The sequence below is a fragment of the Manis javanica genome, chromosome 2, assembly GCF_040802235.1.
Source record: "Manis javanica isolate MJ-LG chromosome 2, MJ_LKY, whole genome shotgun sequence".
Lineage (NCBI taxonomy): Eukaryota > Metazoa > Chordata > Mammalia > Pholidota > Manidae > Manis > Manis javanica.
The window spans coordinates 224,256,972-224,279,468 of record NC_133157.1 but is presented as its reverse complement, the minus strand read 5'-3'; the positions used below and the strand labels follow the sequence as shown (position 1 = coordinate 224,279,468).

Here is a 22,497-nt window from a genome sequence, read left to right as displayed (position 1 = left end):
ATACTTTTAAGTAATATGAATTTGTAACATTTGTCTATACATTAGAACTCTTTTAAATGGGGCATCTGACAAGTGAGAAAATAAAAATGAGGCCAAAATATCTTACTACGCTGATGGACAGTGATTGAGGTGGGGTGTGTGTGTGGGAACTCGATAATAGGGGTGAATGTAGTAACTACATGTTGCTCACGTGAAATCTTCGTAAGATTATCAATGATACCTTAAAAAAAAAAAAAGAGGCCAAAGCACACAAAATCACTGGAAAAATCCAACTATGACACCCTTGCACATTTTGTTAATCTCATCAAGAAGCCAGTCGACTCCAGGCTTCATGGTGGAGGATGCTGAGAAACTCTGGGGAGCACTTAAGGTGGGATATTCAAAGTTTCAGGGAACGCCTATTATCCAAATTTAAATCCTCTTAGGAAATCAGGCAGGGACATGCAGCCTGTCCCATTTTTAATATGAGACAGCCTCTTTCCAAGCTGCATACCCAGCACTGGATTACAATAAGTACGCTTACCTGTAGTAGTTCAGCTTTAAGCTTTATGTGACATAAAACTCATTTGAGCCCGAACTCCACAACTGTGAGATAATGTGAATAAGCCAATAAATACTACTTATGCTTCATAAACAAAATACAACTACTGGCCTTTATTATAAAGTAATTCTTTACTATATAAAAAATTGTCAAAGGGTATCAGAAATGCACGTAGACTGATTTGACAAAAAAAAATGGCTTACACGAAACTTTTAGAATATTGCCAAACCCTAATTTCTACAAGCATTAGGTCGTTAGACTCGCATATGGGTTCCCAGGAAGCTTTTTAATCCATGCACAGCTAACAAGGTATTGCTATTAGGTGAGAGCTGTGTCGCCCACTCCATAGCCACAAGAAGCTATTTACACTCAAGTTAGTTAAATTAAAAATCTAGCTCCCAGTTGCATTAGTTACATTTCAAGTGCTCAGGAGCCTGCCTCATGGGGCTAATAATGGCTACCATACTGGCTGGGACAGACGGGGCATTTCCACCATCACAGAAAGCTGTAATGTCAGTGCTGGGTTAGAACAATGAACCTAGGCATCCACCCTGACTCTCTAGAGCTCTTCAGTAAGGGCAGGGTGGGTGAAATGCAGGGAGGCTGGGTCCCGCTTGCACAGCGCAAGCACACAGTGTTCCCATGGGCTGCTCATGAGGCCGGGGGAAGAAGCCGGGGTGGCACGGAGGGCATCCTGCCACAAAGACACAGCGGGTCTTACAGGGGGCAGCTGTGAGTTGTTCGACAACCCAACCCTTCGGCTGGGGCTGCCTGTCCATGTGCTGCAGTTACTAGTTCTTACTTTTCTCTTAGCAGCAAAAGGGTTTGTTACCTAGACTCTGAGATTCAAATTAGTTTGCTTTAAGTTTCAAAGAAAGCAAGACTGTACTCATTTACTCACTCATATGAGGCCCCACATTAGATAATGGGGCAGAGAAACCATTCCAACACATTCCCTCTTCTCAAGTGAGAACACAGCATCTCAAGTACCTGTACAGGGCGCGAGGGGTGCCTCAGGTACCAGCAGAGGAGTGCAAGGGGTGCCCCAGGTACCGGCACAGGGCGCGAGGGGTGCCCCAGGTACCGGCACAGGGCACGAGGGGTGCCCCAGGTACCGGCACAGGGCGCAAGAGGTGCCTCAGATAACAAGACTTCAAATATTGAGATTAGGGTTTCTGGGGCTTAAAACTTGTATTGGTGATTAATTTTAAGCCAGATTTTTCTTAACTGATGTTTAACCATGTCCTTCAAAGGAAACGGTCTCACCCTGTTTGGTCGGACTGATGAGGCCGCTCGCCCCTCCCACCACACACAACAGCGACTGGCGCGGGTGAACTCGGGGCGTGCAGATATCGCCTCGATGCGCCCAGCCTGCGGCCTTGTCCGGCCCGGGGTATCATGTCCACAAACCCACGCACAATGGGCCTGGGAGGCCTGAGGGGGGAACTGGCTTTACTTACACATTAAAAAGCAATTAAGCTTACTGTAAGTGAATTCTTGCAACAAGGATAAATTTACTTCTCCTTTGGCACTACTTCTGAGAAGACCTGATTTTATCTGTTAACTTTTTTTAATACTTTGTGGACATGTTTCTTCCAAGGTTTAAAGGCAAAAAGCAACCAAAATCGACTCCAAAATATAACTAAAACGTGCATTTTCATATAGTATCTATCTTATCCTTGCCTCCAAACTCTGAGAATTGAGTATTAATTTAAAAGTACAAAGGTACTTTAACTTCTAAAATGATACCTTAAGCCTCTTAAAAACTGGAAAGTACTCAAGTTCTCTCCCTACAGTAGAGACTGCTCTCTGTTTCATCCTGCTGTTCTTTTTCTTCCCAGGTATACACTGCATTCCTCCCTGCTGCTGGCCAGGTGGGGCCACTTGGCTATGAATCAGCCATGTTCCTCTAAGAGAAAAGTAATATAATACAATGTGTCCTTGAAGTGGGGACAGGGTCGGAGCGAATGTCCACCTCTTTCTCGTCCTTGGGTCTGGAATACAAATGTGGCAGGTAAGGCCCACCAGCCGTGCTAGGCCATGAGATGGCATGCTGTCGATGATGGGGTGGCCTGGCACCCTTGCGGAGAGGAACACTGACTGCCTAGGACTTGTTCTGTATGAAAGAGAATTGACCTTGTATCTCAGTGAACCACTGCCAATTCATGCCAAATCTGCCTGCATCCTCTCCTCTGATACCCTGTTACAGGTGCCAAGAAAACATGTGACTATGACTGGCAAGACAATGGAAGAGGAGAAGCACACTTAACCTCAGCTAATTTTAAATTTGATTCATGTCAGACTCAGCTAAGGACTGAGAATACCAGAGGTCCCCACATCAATGCAGCTTACATTCCCATAGAGAAGAGAGACAATTTTGCAAACAACAGCAGCAAAATTCATTAAATGCAAAGATGATTAAAAACAAATTTCTAAAAAAAAGCAAACCACTTAACAGGAAATGAGCAGAATCAAAAAGTGATTCATTTATAATAACTTCACAATAAATTCAATAGCTTGAAAAAGAATCATGGGTACGTAAGATTCTTCCTTCTACAATATCACATCATGAGCCATAATGTGAACACTGTATTATTAGCTTATTTTGGTTTAATCTGTCATTGTCAGCAATGCAGTTTTAAGCTTGATAAAAAAACAAGTTTCCTAAACTATTTTATCTGACCGTCTATGGCTGCCGCCTTCTCTTCCCTTTACCTCTGATCTGCAAAAGATGTAAATAAAAGTCTAATTTGTTTGCGCTCTGGCTAGTTCCCAGGAGGTGAAGTTCTAGGGACAGAAACAGGGTGAATTCACAGCAATGTACCTCCTCTTTGCCTAAGAAAAGGTGCCTTGTTTCCACCAAGGCTAGAAAGGCGTGGGAAGAAAGACTGATCAGTTCTTACAGGTGGTTTGAAGAAAAAATACAGAAGCTTCTAGAAAGCACTTTTTCTCACCCTCAGAAGTTGGGCCTCATTATTTTTAGCATAATTCAAAATAGTTGTTTTGACATGTGGTAAAGTTGCAGGGTATTCTTCATTCAACTTTAACTAACTGAGACTATCTTTAAATTTTCTGGTAGAAACTAGCCAACTATGTGGACTATTTCATAATTTTTCTCTCTACTGGCAAGGAAAAAGAATCCTAAAATAAACTAATACGGAACAGGCAGAACAGGTAACGTTTTGCATTCTTGTGTACTCGCTTTCCATAATGGGCAGATGCATACATTTCCGAATGGCCCCGGGTCACTAGGAATGGAAATGCTGAGCCACTGGAGGGGGAGCGGGCTCTGCGTGCAGCCACACCACCGCTCAGCTGGCACCACTGCAAAGCCCTGGCATTATCCTTTCTAGCCTGTGGTGGAAGACAGAACCAAAGGGATCGCTTTAAAAATCTTAAAAGTATTAAGAAAAAATAATGATTAATCTACAATTGTTCACTGAGTAAAACCACCTTTCAAAACCAAGGGTGAAATAAAGAAACTGAGAAAATGACAGAAACAGAATTTTACCATCACAGTCATATTTTTAAAAATTTCTAAATATATACTTTAAGAAAAAGGAAAACTGACACCAAAAAGCCAGGCTGAGCTCCAACGAAGAAGGTCTCACCAACAGAGTGACGACAGGCAGGTAGGCGGGTAGACCCTGCCCACTCAGCCGTGGGCTGCAGGAGGGCACAGCGACTTCCCAGTCTGCTGCGGTGGGAGCCGCCTTGTGGTCTGGACTCCACGCTGTCTGACAGTGGGGTGAGGGCCGGGCACTCTGGCACAGAGCCTGGAGGCTGGAGCTGTGCCACTCATTCCCCAGCTCTCAAAGAAGCTGGAGCAGCATAAACGAAGCCCCTCTGGAGTCCTGCTTGCCCAATATCATGCATGTCACCAGGCTCTGCTTCAAGCCCCCCGGGGGTGAGTCAAAGTAACAGCAGACTGAGACACCCCAGCATCCCGCAGGCGTTGTCAGACAGAACACAAAACAGCTATGCATGAAAGGCTACAAGAAATATGGCGCGATCCCACCCATGAGCATGCAACAAGGGGTTACAGGGAATGAGGAGCAGATTACACTGCAGGAAAGGGTCTTCCAGAAGGCAAAGATATAAACGGGGAAATGAAAACTGAATGGACAGGGTATGACAGGAATTAAGTATTCAGAAGAAAAATCTAAATAAATTACACACACCCTGCCACAGAGAAAAATACAAATGTAAAATACTGAAGATGTTAAGAGATTTAGAGGTCAAAAATACATCTAGTGGACAATTAAAGAGATAATGGCATATATTTTCCAGTTGAAAAACATGAATTCACAGAGTCAAGAAGTGCATCATGTTTCAAGCTGGGCTTATAAAAAGAAACCCAAGCCTAAGACGTGAGTGCACTTGGAAAAGACCAAAACCACGGAGACCTTAGAAGAACGGTCAGCCACAAAGAAACACACCAACAGATTCATCAACAGCCATGTTATCTTATGTGGAGAAAATACAAGATCTGATCAATATATTTGAAGGGAAAGGACACCAGAAGGGTAGTGTGAGATGGACAAAAGAATGTTTAAGAAATCAAATAACAAAAATTATGAAGTTCAATACACAATGTCCATACATAATAAAAATAATGTCTAATATTTGGGGTTTAAGTAAGAAAGAGCTAAAATCACTGGGGAACTGGAGGGTTAAGATAGAAGGAGGCAGAGAGACTTAAGATGTCCCAAGGTCCCTGTATTATTTAAAAGAATTTTAAAATTAGATTTGGTTCAGCCAATATAAAGGGTAAAATGTTAGAGTAACTAATAAGAGAGTAGAAATAGTTTATACATTTCTAAGTCAATAGAGAAGAAAATTTGGAATATGAAAACCAATTAAGAAATAGAAAAAACCCACACACATACACACCCCACTCTGAAAAAAGAAAACAAAATTAAACCTATCAGTTAAAAGAAAGACTCAGCAAACCAGGCTTGGGAAATCTTGCTCTATGATGTTTTCTAAGAGACACATCTAAAAAGTGTGAGGACATAGGAAAAAAAATTGAAAGTAAAAAATGGAAAATATAAACTAGGCCACTGCTAAGCTAAAGAAGGCAAAACAGACTTTGAGGGAGAAAACCTTAAAAAACAAAAAAATATTGGGCATACTGAGGATCACTATGACACAAGATTCAATTTACCAAGAAGACATAATCATTCTGTGTATATGCTGAGTTTAAAAAGCCCAAGATATAAAGCAAAAAAAATAAGACCTTCACAAAGAAACTGGCGCAGCCATTATCATAGAGGGAGATTCCTACCTTCTTAGTCACTGGCATGTCAAGAGACAACATATCAGTAAAAGAAAGACATTAACAAGCTTGATTAGAAAACGCATTTTTAAAACCATGCTAAAACATTTATAAAAACTGATTAAATAAGCAAATATAGCAAAATGTTAATAGCTTAGGATTCTAGGTAGCAGATATACGTTCACTGCACAATTCTTTCAACTTTTTGTATGTTTGAAATTTTTTCATAAGAAATTACTGGAAATGATCTTCTACTAATCCAAAAAGAGCCTCAACAACAGCCAAGGAAGCTATTATCACACAGAGCACTCTGACCAAAATGTGATTAAGCTGAAAGTTAACTGAAAAAGGACAACTTTTACAAAATAGCCACACATTGGGAAATGTAAAAATAGAAATAATTCCACTAAAGTTTTAGAATATCACGTCTTGAAACTCAAAACCAAAATGAAAATAACTGACATATTTTGCTACTTGAAAAAAGAAAACTACCTAATGAAAAGCCATATAATCATGGTTGAGAAACAAAGACAAATTGTAAAAAATATATAGAACAAATATTACAAACATGGTTAATATGACAAAGATCTCTTAATAAGAAAATAACAAACATGGAATAACTAATGAAAAATACAGCCAATTTACAAAAGGAATATAAAATGGCCTATAATGGGAAGGTGTTTAATATCAACAACAATCAAACTAATGTAAATAAAACAAGCTATTTGTTGCCTATCAGACAGGCAAAAACAATGAAAAATGGTGACTTTGCCTTACACTATTATTAACCTGAATGTCTGCCATTAGGTGACTGGTTAAAACACAGTATTATACACCAATTTGATAGAATAATATGCTAATATATATTTAGTCACATGAAAACATTTTTGCAGAATAAGGCTGAATAAAAAATGCAGGATGTCAGAAGAAAACAAATCCTACCATTTGCAACAACATGGATGGAGCTAGAGGGTATTATGCTCAGTGAAATAAGCCAGGCAGGGAAAGACAAGTGCCAAATGATTTCACTCATCCGTGGAGCATAAGAACAAAGCAAAAACTGAAGGAACAAAACAGCAGCAGAATCACAGAACCCAAGAATGGACTAACAGTTACCAAAGGGAAAGGGACCTGGGGGGAGTGGGTAGGAAGGGAGGGAGAAGGGGAATAAGGGGCATTACGATTAGCACACGTAATGTAGTAGGGGGGCATGAAGAAGGCAGTACAGCACAGAGAAGACAAGCAGTGACTCTATGGCATCTTACTACACTGATGGACAGTGACTGTAATGGGGTATGTGGTGGGGACTTGACAATGGGGGGAATCTAGTAACCACACTGTTGCTCATGTGATTGTATATTAATGATACCAAAATAAAAAATAAATAAATGCAATTTTTAAAATGCAGGATGCATGTACAGTATTGTTACTTGTTTACTGGACCACATGTTGCATTGTGCGCACATGTCTATTTAGAGGGGTGCTATACTTACCAAGACTGTGAAGGTGGTTAACACTGATGGGATCTGATTTCTTTCTTAGTTTTCTTAGTATAGTCTGAATTTTCTTCAGCTAAAATGTATTACCTTTGTAAAGCTATTTTGTAAACAGAAGCAAAGAGCTTTACTAATCTAAGGACAGTAGTGGAAGAGCTAGTCAATGGTGGAACCAGGACTTTAGGGTTTTCTATGTATGATATCACATCATCTTCAAAGAGTGACAGTTTAACTTCTTCCTTACCAATCTGGATGCCTTTTATTTCTTTGTGTTGTCTGATTGCTGTGGCTAGGACCTCCAAAACTGTGTTGAATAAAAGTGGGGAGAGTGGCCATCCTTGTCTTGTTCCCAATTTTAAAGGAAAAGCTTTCAGCTTCTCGTGGTTAAGTATGATGTTGGCTGGGGGTTTGCCATATATAACCTCTGTTACATCGAGGTACTTGCGCTCTATATCCATTTTTTTGAGTTTTTATCATGAATGGATGTTGAATTATGTCAAATGCTTTTTCAACATCTATGGAGATGAACATGTGGTTTTTGCCCTTCTTTCTGGTGATGTAGTTAGTGGCTGATGTTGATGGATTTTTCAAATATTGTACCATCCTTGCATCCCTGGAATAAATCCTACTTGATCATGATGGATGATCTTTTTGATGTATTTTTGAATTGTTTGCTAATATATTGTTAAGTATTTCCACATCTACGTTCATCAGACATATTGGTCTGTAATTTTTTTTGTGTGTGGTGTCTTTCCCTGATTTTGGCATTAGAGTGATGCTGGCCTCATAGAATGAGTTTGGAGGCTGGGTATTAGGTCTTCACTAAATGTTTGATAAAATTCAGTGGTGAAACCATCTCGTCCAGGAGTTTTGTCCTTAGGTAGTTTTTTGTCTACCAATTCAATTTCATTGCTGGTAATTGGTCTGTTCAGATTTTCTGTTTCTTCCTGGGTCAGCCTTGGAAGGTTGTATTTTTCTAGAAAGTTGTCCATTTCTTCTACATTGTCCAACTTGTTGGCATATAATTTTTCAGAGTATCCTCTAATAATTCTTTGTTTTCCATTCCAAAATTTTCCACCAATTTTCATGGTGTCCATTGTGATTTTTTCTTTTTCATTTCTGATTGTTTATGTGTGTACTCTCTTGTTTTCTTGATAAATCTGGCTAGGAGGTTACCTATTTTATTTTCTCAAAGAACCAGCTCCTGCTTTCATTCATTCTATTTTATTCTTCTCAATTTTATTTACTTCTGCTCCGATCTTTATTATGTCCCTCCTTCTACGGACTTTGGGCTTCATTTGTTTTTCTTTTCTACTTTCACTAATTGTGAGTTTAGACTATTCATTTGGGATTGTTCTTCTTCCTTGAGGTAAGCCTGTATTGTTATATACTTTCCTCTTAGAACTGCCTTTGCTGCATTCCACAGGTTTTGGGTGTTGAGTTGTTGTTTTCATTTGTCTCCATATATTGTTTAATCTGTTTTCATTTGGTTACTGATCCATTGATTATTTAGGAGCACGTTGTTAAACCTCCATGTGTTTGTGGGGTTTTTTTTGTTTTCTTTGCATAATTTATTTCTAGTTTCATACCTTTATGGTCTGAGAAGCTGGTTGACACAATTTCAATCTTTCTGAGTTTACTGAGGTTCTTTTTGTGGCCTAGTATGTGATCTATTCTTGAAAATGTTCCATGTACACTTGAGAAGAATGTGTATCCTGCTGCTTTTGGGTGGAGAGTTCTGTAGATGTCTTCTAGGTCCATCAGTTCTAGTGTACTATTTAGTGCCTCTGTCTCCTTATTTATTTTCTGTCGGGTTGATCTGTCTTTTGGTTTGAGTGGTGTGTTGGTCTCCTAAAGTGAATGTGTTGCATTCTGTTTCCCCCTTTAATTCTGCTAGTATTTGTTTCACATATGTAGGTGCTCCTGTATTGGGTGCATTGATATTTATAATGGTTATATCCTCTTGTTGGACTGACCCCTTTATCATTATGTAATGTCCTTCTTTGTCTCTTATAACTTTCTTTGTTTTCAAGTCTTTTTTGTCTGATGCAAGTACTGCTCCTGCTTTTTTCTCCCTATTATTTGCATGAAATATCTTTTCCATCCCTTCACTTTCAGTGTGTGTACATCTTTGGGTCTGAAGTGAGTCTCTTGTAGGCAGCATATAGACAGGTCTTGTTTTTTATCCATTCTGTAACTCTGTGTCTTTTGATTGGTGCATTCAGTCCATTTACAGTTAGGGTGATTATCAACAGATATGTACTTATTGCCATTCCAGGCTCTGGATTCATGGTTACCAAAGGCTCAAGGATATCTTCCTTACTGTCTAACAGTCTAGCTTAAATCGCTTATTACTCTATTGCAAATAACAATCTAAAGGTTTTCTTTTCCCCTCCCCTCCTTCTTCCTCCTCCACTCTATATATTGTGTCATATTCTATACTTTGTGGATCTCTTGACTGACTTTGTGGGTAGTTGATTTAACTTTGCATTTGCTTAGTAATTAACTGGTCTACTTTCCTTACTGTGGTTTTATTGTCTCTGGTGACAACTATTTAGCCTTAGGAACACTTCCATGTATAGCAGTCTATCCAAAATATGCTGTAGAGACAGTTTGTGGAAGGTAAATTCCCTCAACTTTTGCTTATCTGGAAATTGTTTAATCCCTGCTTCAAACTTAAATGATAATCTTGCCGAGTAGGGTATTTTTGGCTGGAGGCCTATCTGCTTCACTGCATTACATGTATCAGGCCACTCCCTTCTGGCCTGTAAGGTTTCTGCTGAGAAGTCTGCTGATAGCCTGATGGGCTTTCCTTTATAAGTGTTTTTTCTCTCCTTGTCTTTGATCTTTGCCATTTTAATTATTATATCTCCTGGTGTTGTCTTTCTAGGGTTCCTTGGGTTGAGAGATCTCTGCACTTCCATGACCTGTGTGACTATTTCCTTCCCCAGACTGGGTATATTTTCAACAATTATTTCCTCAAAGAGACTTTCTCTTCATCTCTTCTTCCTCTGGAACCCCTATAATGTGCATATTGTTCCATTTGGATTGGTCACACAGGTCTGTTAATATTCTTTCTTTCCTACAGGTCCCTTTTTGTCGCTGTTTCTCTTGTTTTCCTGTTTTCTAATTTCTATTTCATTTACTGCCTCCTCTACCTTATCTTATCTACTTTTAAATCCCTCCATTGTATGTTTCTTTTCAGATAGGGTATATTTCAAAATTTCTCTTTGCTGAAGTCTTCCCTGAGATCTTGAATATTTTTCTGAAGCTCTGTGAGCCTGTTTATGACTTTTGTTTTGAAATCTTTATCAAGAAGATTAGCGATTTCAGTTTCACTAAGCTCTCTTTCTGGCGTTTTTTCCTTGGATTTTTGTTTGGACCAAATTCTCTTCATTTTTTTTTTTTTAAGTGTTTCTTATGGGGTAACAGATTTGTGTAGGAGGAGCCCTCTAGTGCCCAGAAGTTCAATTTCTTGTGTGGGAGCCCAGCTGTTGGCGTGCAGTGGGTGTGGCACCTGCCTGCCTTGTTCCTGGTGTTCTGATTTCAGGTGGGCTGTGTGGGCTGTCAGCTGACCATGGGAATGGGGAGAATACTCTCTGTAGCTGCTCTCCCTCCAACCTGCTGCAATGGTGGGGGCGCAGGCAAGCAGCACCAGCACATGCCAGGAGGAAAGAGCTCCCAGGACTGGGCTGCACATGTGTGCCAGGCTGCAGGGCTTGAGCTGCCCTCCATGTGGCCTACTGAGATGGCAGGGGGTGCTGGTAAACAGGACTGGTGCCTGCCAGGAGGAAAGAGCCTCCCGGTGCTGGCTCTTGCACACATCTCCCCAGCTGGCCCAAAATAGGGTTCAGCAGGCTGGGGGTTCTCCCTCTGCCTAATTGAGAGTAAAGTTTGATTTCACTGCCAGCCGGCAGGCCATGCACCACTGTGAGAACTCTCCACGCTGTGTTGCCAGTGAGGGGGATGGAGCGTCTGAAGCTCCTGAGGGCTCCCAACCTGTTAGGCTGAGGGCAGGCTGGGAAGTATTGTCCACCTGACTTTTCCCCTCAACAGAGAGCACTGTGCACTCCTTTCCCCTCTGGTGCCCCCTCACTGCTGTGAAGTCTTTCAAACTGCCCGCTCTGCTTTCTTTCTCAGGGAGTCCAGTAGAGTGTGTGCCTATACTCCACAGGCAGCTGGGAACTGAGCCTCCCGGAGTGTTCTGCCCGTCTCTGCTGTCCAGCCCCACCAGTTACCAGGGCACCAGGCAATGTGGGCTCATGTTTCCAGGGCAGATGTCCACGGTCATGTGTTCAGTGGTCCTGGGCTTCTATTCCCTCCCCTCTCCATTCATCTTCCTCCCACCTGTGGGCTGGGGTCTGGGGAGTGCTTGGGTCCTGCTGGATCATGACTTTGTCACTTTATACTTTTCTGTTGGGTCTTCTCTTCTTCCCGAGCTGTAGGTGGTCAATTCTGCAGTCTTCAGGTTGATTTCAGGGCTACCTGTATTTGTCGTATTTTTGTGTTCTATGTGATTTGGGGAGGAGGTTTTTGCCTTGTCTTCCTACATTGCCATCTTTTTTCCCCCAGAATCCTCTTCATTTTCTTTTAATGACCTGGTCTTGCTGCCAAAAGCATGCCCACACATTCTCCATGGAGATGCACTCAGGCACCTGCTGCCTGTGGTTTGGCATCCTCCCTGCATCTCTGTGGCCCCCAGGCTCTCACAAACACTCTTTTCGTCATGTCTCACATTCCACCTTAGCTTCACGCAGCGACAGGGCAGCGCAAAACTTTGACACTCTCCCCCAGGCCACCGCAGCAGGACAGGCTTCCCCAGGCACCCCCACTCTAACTGACAGGGGGGCTTCCTCCCGGCCAGACCTAGTGCTCCCCTTCTGATCTCACAGAACTATCTGCCATGCACTGGACCTTCCAGATCGTCATCTCTGAAGACCTACTGTCTTTGGGCCTCTTCAATTCTATCATTACAAAAAAAAACCCAAAAAACCCTGACCTAAATCTTTAATTTAAAATAGTTTGATTTACAGAAAAGTTGCAAAGACAGAACAGAGAGTTCCTCAAATACTCCATACCTAGGCTTCCCAACCATTAATGCCTTGCATTACTAGTACAGGTCACACCGGTAAACCAAGGTTGACATGTTATTAACAAGTCTGTATTTTGTTCAGATTCTTTTAGTTTTTCTCTAAAAGTATTTTGTGTTTCAGGATCCAATATATTCATTACATCTCCTTAGGCTCCGCTTGCCTGTGTCAATTTCTCAGATTTTCCTTGTTTTTTATGCTCTTCATATTTTGAGGAGTACTGATTTGGTATTTTGCAAAAATGTCACTCAACTGGGAATTATGTTTTTCTCATGATTACACTGGAGTTACGGGTTTTGGGATGAAGCCAACAGAGGTGAAGTGCCTTCTCAGCAGTTCATACCAAGGGTACATGCCATCAACACGAGTCAGCACTGCGGATGGTGACCCTGGTCAGCTGGCTGAGGCGGAGTCTTCCAGGATTCTCCCCATACCCTCTTATATTGTACTCTTTAGAAATAAGTCACTAAGTAGAGTCCATACTTCAGAGGTGGGATTTTATGCTCTGCCTCTTCAATGCTGTATTTACACAAAATGTTTGGAATTCTTGTATGGGGGATTAATCACTTCTCTTCCATATATTTATTTAGTCATTTATATCAGTATGAACTCATGGCTATTTATTTTACACTGTGGGTTATATTCTAAAAGTATGTCATTCACATGTTGCTCAAATTGTTTTAACTTTTGCAGTGTTGGCTCCTGTGATGCTTTGACAAACCCCCACTGTTTGGCTTCTTTAGGGCATTAAAAGATGCTCTAAGAGGCTCCTTTTATATTTTCCCTCTCCTCACTAAAATAAGCCCTTTTCCCAAGTTTCCTGGCTGCTTTTATTGAAAAATTATATCAGAAACCAAGATCTGGGCACTGTGTTCATTACAGAATTTTAATGCTGGTAGTGATTTTATAATATATGAAATAAAACAACATTTCTCTTTCCTTTTTCATTTAAAAAACATGCAAGTTTCCTCAAACTGGTTTTGAGGAATCAGGCAAAAACTTCCTCCCAAAATCACATAGGACACGAAAATACAGCAAATACTTAAAATCAACATTCTCCAAACAATTCATCCTCTTCCCCCTCAAACATGAAACTCTCTGTGACTGACATCCCTCATGGCCTAGGACAGAAAACCAAGGGAGCCCTTCTTTCTCCATGGTCTTCTTTCCCCAAATTTAACGGCCAGCTGGTCACACAGACTCTGACTCTGGTTATCTCCAACTCCGACTGCCCCTGTGTCCACAACACAGCCTCATTCTTTCTCAAATGGAAGGAAAGATGTAATGGTTTCTGGGTTCGCTGCTTCCATTGTTAACCTTATTTAATAAAATTCCAATCTCATGAATATGGAATTCTCAAACACAACTCTCCTCGTATCATTGTTTGCTTAACACAGTTAAATGAGTCAGCAATGCTAAAGGACCAAGACCCAGCCCCTACTACACACACACACACACACACCCCTTTCTCCCCATCTTAAGCAAAGCCTTCTATGACCTGGCGGTTATCTAGCAGTTATCTCATTGTCCATGCTCCCGTGCCTTCGCAAATGCTGCTCTTCTGGACTGGGTCAGCTCCCGCGCAGCAGCCCCACCTACCCACATTCCTTCTTCAAGACTCAGGGTAGACAGTATCTCCTCATCAACAATCTCAGATGTCAAGTACCACCCTCCACCACACACCCTCTAGATACTTCTACTTCCATTCCCAGGGCATTGTTCTATAGCTTGGCTTACATGTCTGCTAGTTGTAAGCTTCCAAAGGGTGAAAAGCTTATATTATTAATTATTGAATCTCCAGCACTCAGCTGCCAATGACTCAGCAGATGGTCTATATTTGTTAAATGAACTACTGAAGGAAGAAATAAATGAACAATGGAACAGATATCAGCCAAATAGGTAAAACTAATCCTATTTTTCCTGAACCTACCTGTGAACTGAGGACAAACCCAGTATTCACCTAAGCCAAGACCTTCAATGGTCCTCAGATTCTGGTAATTTATATTTTAAGCAGTAAGAAGAGCCTTTCAGGCTGAAGAATGTGGTAATCAGTGACTACTAGTTGTTTGGTTTTTTTTATGATGTTAATGTTATCCTTACTTCTCTGTTATCAACTGAAGGGCAGGGAAAATTCTACATGAAATAATCCTGCCTAGTAAGATACCCTAGTGGATCTCTACCATTTTTCACTCAACTTCAGTCAATTCCCCTTTTTCCTGCCCAACCTGTTCAGAGGCACAACATAACACAACAGAGACCCATAAAGCTACCCATGGTGACATACCATCACCAACGCTGAATGTCTTATGTGCTGCACACTGCCATGGGCCTTGCTGCACCAATGCAACACTCTCAGAAGCTTTCAGCACGCTGAGACAAGGCAGGCAGTCCAGGTGGTACTATCTCACTTGACACAACTTGTCACGGAGGATGTTTGTATAGATACAAAAAATGAAACTATCATTCCTACCATTACCAGTTACTATTTCAAATAATTGTACTTACTTTGTAACTAATTTCTAAAAATATTTATTCCTACTTCTATTTTTAAATGAACATACCTCCCCTGCAAAAGCTTATTTTCAAAATGGTGGGGTATTACGCGTCACAGTATGACAGCAGTAGAGCTGATCTAGAAAGTCCAAGTAAAATCTAAAGCCACTTTGGTTTTCCATTACAGCACAGCAGCTATGGACAAGCTTTCCCTTTATTTTGCCATATATACTTTAAAATACCCCAAGAATATCAGTAATAATACAGCCAGAAAAGTAAGTATTGGAAAAATGTTGTACTGCTGCTAATGAAAATAAAACTGACCTTTACTAGGATATAATAAATACCAGCTATCTTCTGCTGAATTAATTATCAAAAAAGATCAAAGTGTAAAACTTCTAGCCGCCTGAAACGAACTCCAGTGTGGCATATATGTATTTAACACAATCTAAGTCTAAAACACAAATTAATGTCATTATCAGAAAAATTTTTAGTTATTCAAAATTTTCTAACACATGAGCAACAAACTAATTCACAAATCTCCACTTCTGAAAAAAATCCTCAGTAAACATATGCAGAGAACACAGGTAATAATTTAAAGGTAATTTTAGCATTCAATGTACATCAGAAACAAAATTTCACCCCAATACAATTAAACCTACAAAGACAAAAAGGTTATTACATATCTCATGCCAGAGATGTTACTAGCATTAAGACATTATCAAAAAATATATTGTTTGCTAACACAATTAACGTCATTAAGAATTCTCTTAATAAGACTTTTTTTCCAAACATAAAAGCTTTAGAAACATAGTACTCCAGATTTAATATCTAACTTTACATGAAGATGAACTAAGAAAAGTCCCGTTTGAAGATGACTGAACTCTGAGCGTGTGCAGGTATAGCTTGGTCATGAAATACTTACTCTAATACTTCATAGTTGGACTTCTTTTCCAGTGCGTTGCCCCGCATCTCCCAGTATGATCGCCTAAAATCAGGGAAGATGTAAATTTATGTACATGTATGAAGAATATCTATGTTGTTAAAAGTGACAACTGTGGGGAGGGGCTACCCAAATACAATGAGGTTCAGACACAAACATTCTGATAAACTACGAATAAATAAATAATTTAATTCACAGCATCATTTCTATATCCCAAGGAAGTTAACACAGACCTTATCTCCATTAAACAATCTCATGTTCCCTTTTAATTTGAAGCAGGTCTGGCTCTTTACAAAGATTAGACACAAGATTCCAGTTGTAAAACAGATCAGCTACATTCATGACTTGCACTTCAGCTTTTCTCAAGAGGCAGCTCTAAAAGCAGACATCAGACTGCTACTGTGGCCAGGTGTGCACCACACTTACTCCTGAGGAAGCACAAGTGCCACTAGGATGACTGGATCAGACACCTAACAGAACAATAAAAGCTGGTCCCCATGACAGAGGGGTCAGGCTCCTGGATCATAAAAGCTGCCCACCATTCTGAATGTTTGATCTGAATTTTACCTTCTTAGTACAAATTACACGTTCAAGCAGTTTCAGGGCTTACTGGGACCAAGACCTTTCTCTACAAAACCTGCCACAGTTGGGTGGGATTCTGTCTGCATGTACACAGCATCTCACAAAAGGACAAGGTCTGGCTTGAGCTGCTTTGGGATTCATTATATTACACATCATCTGAAGTAATTTTATAGGAGAAGTACAATCAATGACACTTTGTTTCTATCTGTAATGATATGAATACTGGTTTTGCTTTTTTAAATTTGACTTTTTCTTTGGCCTGTTTAAAATGGGAAGCAGTAGATTCAGATGAAAAGTAAAAAGAGCCCCCAAAAGGTCACTTGGGTTGTTCTCTTGGTTTCTATTCACGGGGTGGGGGGAGGGACTGAGATGGGGGATGGAAGGTGACTGATTTGTCAAGCTTTTTCCTTCTGAGTCCAAAACTCAGGAGTACCAAATAGGGAAGAAGAGAAAAAGGGTCAGCGTAATACGGGCGAGGCCAGAGACAGACGGAAGAACAAAGTCACTAGAACCAAGAGAGGAGGTGGTATTAAGAAAAGAGTGTCCAAGTATGCTTTCTAGGCTACAGCTGTAAAGAAGGCCAGGAGAGGAAGCAGGAATGTCAAGAGACTAGTTGAGAGATGACTTTTACTATTGGGATATATAACTAAGGTTGAAAACAAATTTTAATGAAGAGTTGAGTTATGCTTAATAATCTTTTGGTCCTTGTAGTGTTATTTAAAGCCTTATGCAATATAAAAAATGTGACCATAAGGGAAAATTATCACTAACTGCTTTGAGTACACATAATCAAATTTTAGCTAGTTTAACCAACTCTTCTTAAACTAGTAGCCCAACATAAATTTTACTTAAAATTACAGCTGACAAAAGTAAAATATTCTTTATTCAGAACTTTAAATGGTGACAAATGTTATCAGAAATAAGAAATGTATTCTCAGATTTCCATTTCTCTTAAACCTGTTTTGTGTAGCATGGTAGCCACCAGCTATATGTGGCTATTTTTGTTTAAATTTAAATTAATGTGCATTAGGAACATTTAAGTACTCAGTATCCACCTCTGCCTAGTGGCTAACCTACAGGATCACACAGACACAGGACATTTCCATTGTCACAAAAGATTCTATTGGGGAATGTTGTCTTATTAGACTTTTTCACATACTTATGCTATGTAATAAAGCATTACATTTTAAATACAGTTGACCCTTGAATACTATGGGTTTGAGATGTATGGGTCCAGTTATATGCAGATTTTTCTCAATAATTATATTGGAAAGTTTTTTGGAGATTTGTGAGAATTTGAAGAACATTTCCTTTTGTCTACTTTAATTATAAGAATATAGCACATAGTACATATAACATACAAAGTATGTTTTGGTCATCTGTTTATGTTATTGGTAAGGCTTCTTTCTGGTCAACAGTAGACTACTAGAGTAAAGTTTTAGGGAGTATATTACATGTGGATTTTTGACTGCATAGGGGTTGGTGTTCCTAACCCCTGCATTTTTCCAGGGTTGACTTTACAATGAAATATCATTTTTCAACAAGCCTAAGATTTCTAAAATTAATATTGCAATTTAATTCAGAATCTTCCCAAGTTTTATTCAATATTTTATTGATAATCTTTATAAAGGAAAGGAAAGTAGCTTGATAATTTCCAAAAAATAATGAAAAACATAGATAAATAATGAGTTCAATGTATAGTTATCGCCCTACCGTATTTCCAGACAACCCAATTTCAAGGCAATGTCCTGGTCCACATGATCAGCTATCTCTAACATATAATCGCTCTTCACCTACAATAAAAAGTTATGAGAAAAATAATGCTGTTTTAAAAGAATACATTTTAGACTTCATCGTTCAATAACTGTTTACTGGGTGCCTTTTACACACTTCATACATACTCTGACAGTAATCATGCTAGATTCTAGACATAAAAATGAGTGATACCAAAAAAATAGTTAAAGAAAACAATGGTTTCCTACCAAGAGAGTTTATATAAGCTATAAGAACTTAAACAAGACTTCAAGAAATAACTAACATCGTCTGAATCACAGTAATGTCAAGCTGTTTTATACTCTTCCCATGCTGTCAAAAGTGAAAACAAGAGAGATCTCCATTTCCAGGCAAATTTGCAGTATATATATTTTCTGAACTCAAACTACAGTCCTAGCAGCACTTTTTGGACTTCAAAGCAGACAATTTACATATTTCCAAATCCACTTAACTCTGCAATGGTCAGGCTTCCACCCAACCATCACCTGTAAGGGATCAGTCTGCAAATAGATGCATGAGTCTAACATAAAGAACCCAGTAGGATTCTGTGAGCGCCTTCCAAGCAGTGATTATGCTCAACCAAAATAACCGATGGGCTGGTACAAGCATTTGTCCCTGTCAGTGTGAAGGCGTTTGCCAAGATGAAATATGTGAATCTCACACGTTTGCATTAGGACAGCAACATCTACAACTGATTTTGATGACAGGAAGCACTCACTTTGAAGCTCAACGAAATGAAATGTCATCCCTCCCCCAAAAAGGAACTCCATTCTTCTCATCAGTACATCTGTATTACAAGAGACTGCACCAAAAAAAATTGTTGTGGAAGTTTATCTTGTTTCTTTTTTGTGTAAGTATTTTATAGTAGCACAGATTTTGTTTCTTGGTCCTCAACCCTAACGTATTTACTCTCTGGCCCTTTATGGAGAAAGTATCTAGACCTCTACTCCAGAAAAAATTCCAAAAATCCTGCTCTTCAACATTTACACTTGCTCAAAAGGTTTCTATTCCCAGTTAATTACACTGGGGGAGTTCATCATTATGACCTTCCCGTGCAAAGACCCCCAAACCCCCTCTCCATCTCCCTTTATTTCAGTCGCCTGGCAAAGCCGTCACACTCTGCAAACAAGCCATACACTCCCCTCCCCACGCTCACTGCCGAGCAACTGGAGGAACTAGAGTACAAGCTTTGCTTTGGATTCATGATGACAAACCTGAAATGGTCAGTTGACACTGTAAAATCAACCAAGATGCCTAGGAAATCTGCCAACACACTGATTCACACTTTCTCCAGTCATTCTGCCACATCTCTTTCTTACAGAGAAAATAAGAGTCTTCAGATGGAAATACTGTCTTTAGCATGCCAGAGCCTAGATAGAGCCTAACATGCATGCATTCACCAGCTCACCTGCTACTTCTGATCTAAATGCCATTGCCTCTCAGAACCTTTGCTTTATTTTCTGCATTAGCACCTAGACCTGGGTGGTCAAGAAATATTTTTTGACTGAATGAGTGAGAAAATGAATAAATGAATAAATAAACAGTCACCAAACCGGGGTTTGGAAACCTCTGTGTGTAAATATTATTTCCCATGTATGACTTACCAGCAGTAATAATTTTATTTTTTACACATAGTAGGCTTTAAGACCAATTTGGTGGATCCACTACACTAAGTAAAAAGCTTTAATCCTAGAATCACTATGCACTTCATTTGGCTCCTTCTCCTATACAGCAAAAAAAAAATTCAAATTTAAAAACTAAGTTTTGCATTATAAGTAGGTTTATTACTGGACACAAAAATGAAGGCACAAGAGTTTAATGAAGACCCGTATTTATATGAGTTAAAGAAATACCACGTGTTGTTCCAATGTAAACACTCAGTGCATCTTAGCTTACATTCTGGTGCAGGCTTAGAAGAACCAAGCAGAGTATCAATTACATGTTGAGGAAAATGCATCATCACAAAGCTGTCTTAAAGACTAATTGACATAATTCTTAAACACTATTCACAGGTGGGAAAATGTAATTACATGCTTTATTTCATTCATCAAAACCAAATTCATATTAGCTGCAAAAATGAAAAAAGGGAAAATTATAATTAAACAATCTTTATAGAAAATCTTACTTATGAATGTGACTCAAAAGTTCTGAGAATGGTTTTTCCTACAGCAACAAGGTGCTGATGTTGCTTCTCAGAGCTGTGACCACGGCCTGATCATCCATTCAGGGTCTGAGGTGACTTACTATTCTGCCAGGTACACTGGTTCCAGCCAGAAGAAGCCATCCCAACAGATCCTCCCCTCCCCTCCTCCTCACAAGCCCACGGAAGCTTCCCTCTGCAGGTCAGAGGGCAAACCACACCTGAGCACCAAGCGCTAGCAATGCTCTCTGAGCCTTGCTTTTGTACTCAGGCATCTTCCCTCAAGATTCAGGATTCTTTATACTCAGTGTTCATTTCTTTAATAAAACATTTCTTATCTACCTTTCATATCCTACTATCTCCCAGGAAAATCCATTGCTTTCATTTCTGAAATAAATGCAACTTACTGAGTATTTAAGTGTGTTTATGTATGTATAATTGCTTTCAGTATCTATACTCAGTGCCATGTCAGGCAGATTTATACTTAGGATCTCACTGAATCCTTACAGCATCACTGTGAGTTGGACACTACCATCACCCCGATTTATAACTTAGGAGAAGACTAAAAAGAATGAAGATGAGAGCAGAGAAAGTGCCTATTATTTATGGAGTATCCACCAGGGCTAGACAGTATGCCAAGTATTTTACATACTTTATTTATAATCTTTACAGTAACTTTTCAAGGAAGATTTTAGTAGTCCTATTATATACATAAAGCAGAAAGTTAATTTACCCAAGGTCACACTGTAAGTGTTGAAGTTAGGATTCAAAACCACCATTTGTCGCCCCTCCAACTCAGGTTCTTACATGTTGTTATGGCTCCTGAATGGTGTAGACTCTCTCCCTGAAGGAAGGCTGATGATGAGTGGGGACCACATCTCATTGCCCTGGTAACCCCAGGATTAACGAAATGGCTTCTCATGCATTCCCAGTTTTACACTACCATTGTGTTGTATTCTTTTCATGGCTCACCACTGTTCTTTAATTCCAGTCCCAGCAAATTTGCAAGAATTTCAAGAAAAGACCTTTGAAAGTTGTTTTTTTTAATTAATTTGTTTCCATGTTAACTTCCTACTTAAAAAGTAGAATGTAATTGAACTTCTTTCTGTGCCTAAGAACTGTATTTACAAGAGCTTTTCACCCTAACTCTGCAATGGAACTAAGCACAGGTTTTAATATAAACACTGCTCCCATCTCTAACAGAAGGCATTAATCCTCAATTACTCCATACCTCATTCCACACATCAACCCAACGCTTTGGAGTTTTGTGTTTTGTTTTGGTTTCTGAATGCTTTGTCAGCTACACAAATTTGACAGCTAGCCCCAAAAGTCCTGGGTGGTGTGTGTAAAGAAGGCTGAAGGCAGATAAAGGTGACACTGACTGAGCAGATAACCATCCACTGAAAAGTGATCTAAGGCAAGGACTCTCATTTCCAGAACCTACTTCCCTGAGCTTTGTTAGATCAGAGTGGAAAATCTGTATATAGAAGGAACTCAATGGCAGGTCCCAATTAAAATAAACTTTTTAATATTTCTCCTGTACACTTAAGCTATAAAAATATAGAAAGGAGGATTATGCTATCTTAATGAATCATATACTTTTTCCATTATCCATTACAGCATTTAATGTAGCATTTAAGTTATACATTAAAAAAATATTTATCAAATGCCTACCATGTATCAGGATACAACAGTAAATAAAACATATTCATGGAACTTACAGAGAAGTAACAGTGGGAAAATTCGATTTGCAAAGGATTGCTCTGGATGTTACGCTGAGAACAGACTATAAAACAAGAAGACTGCATGACAACAAGTGTCTCCACTGGGTTTTTTTTTTTGCCCACTTACAATGGAAAAGCAACCACAAATTATCCTAGCAATAACTGAAGAATTATATCAACTAAGTGTACACACACACACACAATCTGATTTCTGAAATACCAAAGGCATATAGTTCCATTATTTCTTGGATTTTTTCTTGACATCTTCTGGTAAGTCTCATCAAGACATTTTGAGTAGCAGATATTAATATTAAAACTCAACCCTTACTAATAAGTCATTCAAGAGACTAAACTGTGCACCTAAAACCCATGTCCTCCTGCGCTGGGACAGAACTATGAGGAGGCCGATCTATGTCTGCTCCTGCTGGATGCACACT

The 22,497-nt window shown here is 39.6% G+C and overlaps 1 protein-coding gene across 13 annotated transcripts in view; it reads right to left on the bottom strand.

The window, feature by feature from the left end:
* The window catches only part of PTK2 (protein tyrosine kinase 2), a 299,782-nt gene that overhangs the window by 137,245 nt on the left and 140,040 nt on the right, over positions 1–22,497 (bottom strand). For all 13 annotated transcript variants that reach the window (XM_073230260.1, XM_073230262.1, XM_073230268.1 and 10 more), the window contains 2 exons: positions 18,137–18,216; positions 15,824–15,886 (listed from right to left, as the gene is read on the bottom strand). In XM_073230260.1, the coding sequence (XP_073086361.1) occupies positions 15,824–15,886; positions 18,137–18,216 (143 nt within the window). The remainder of the gene's footprint in view (positions 1–15,823; positions 15,887–18,136; positions 18,217–22,497) is intronic.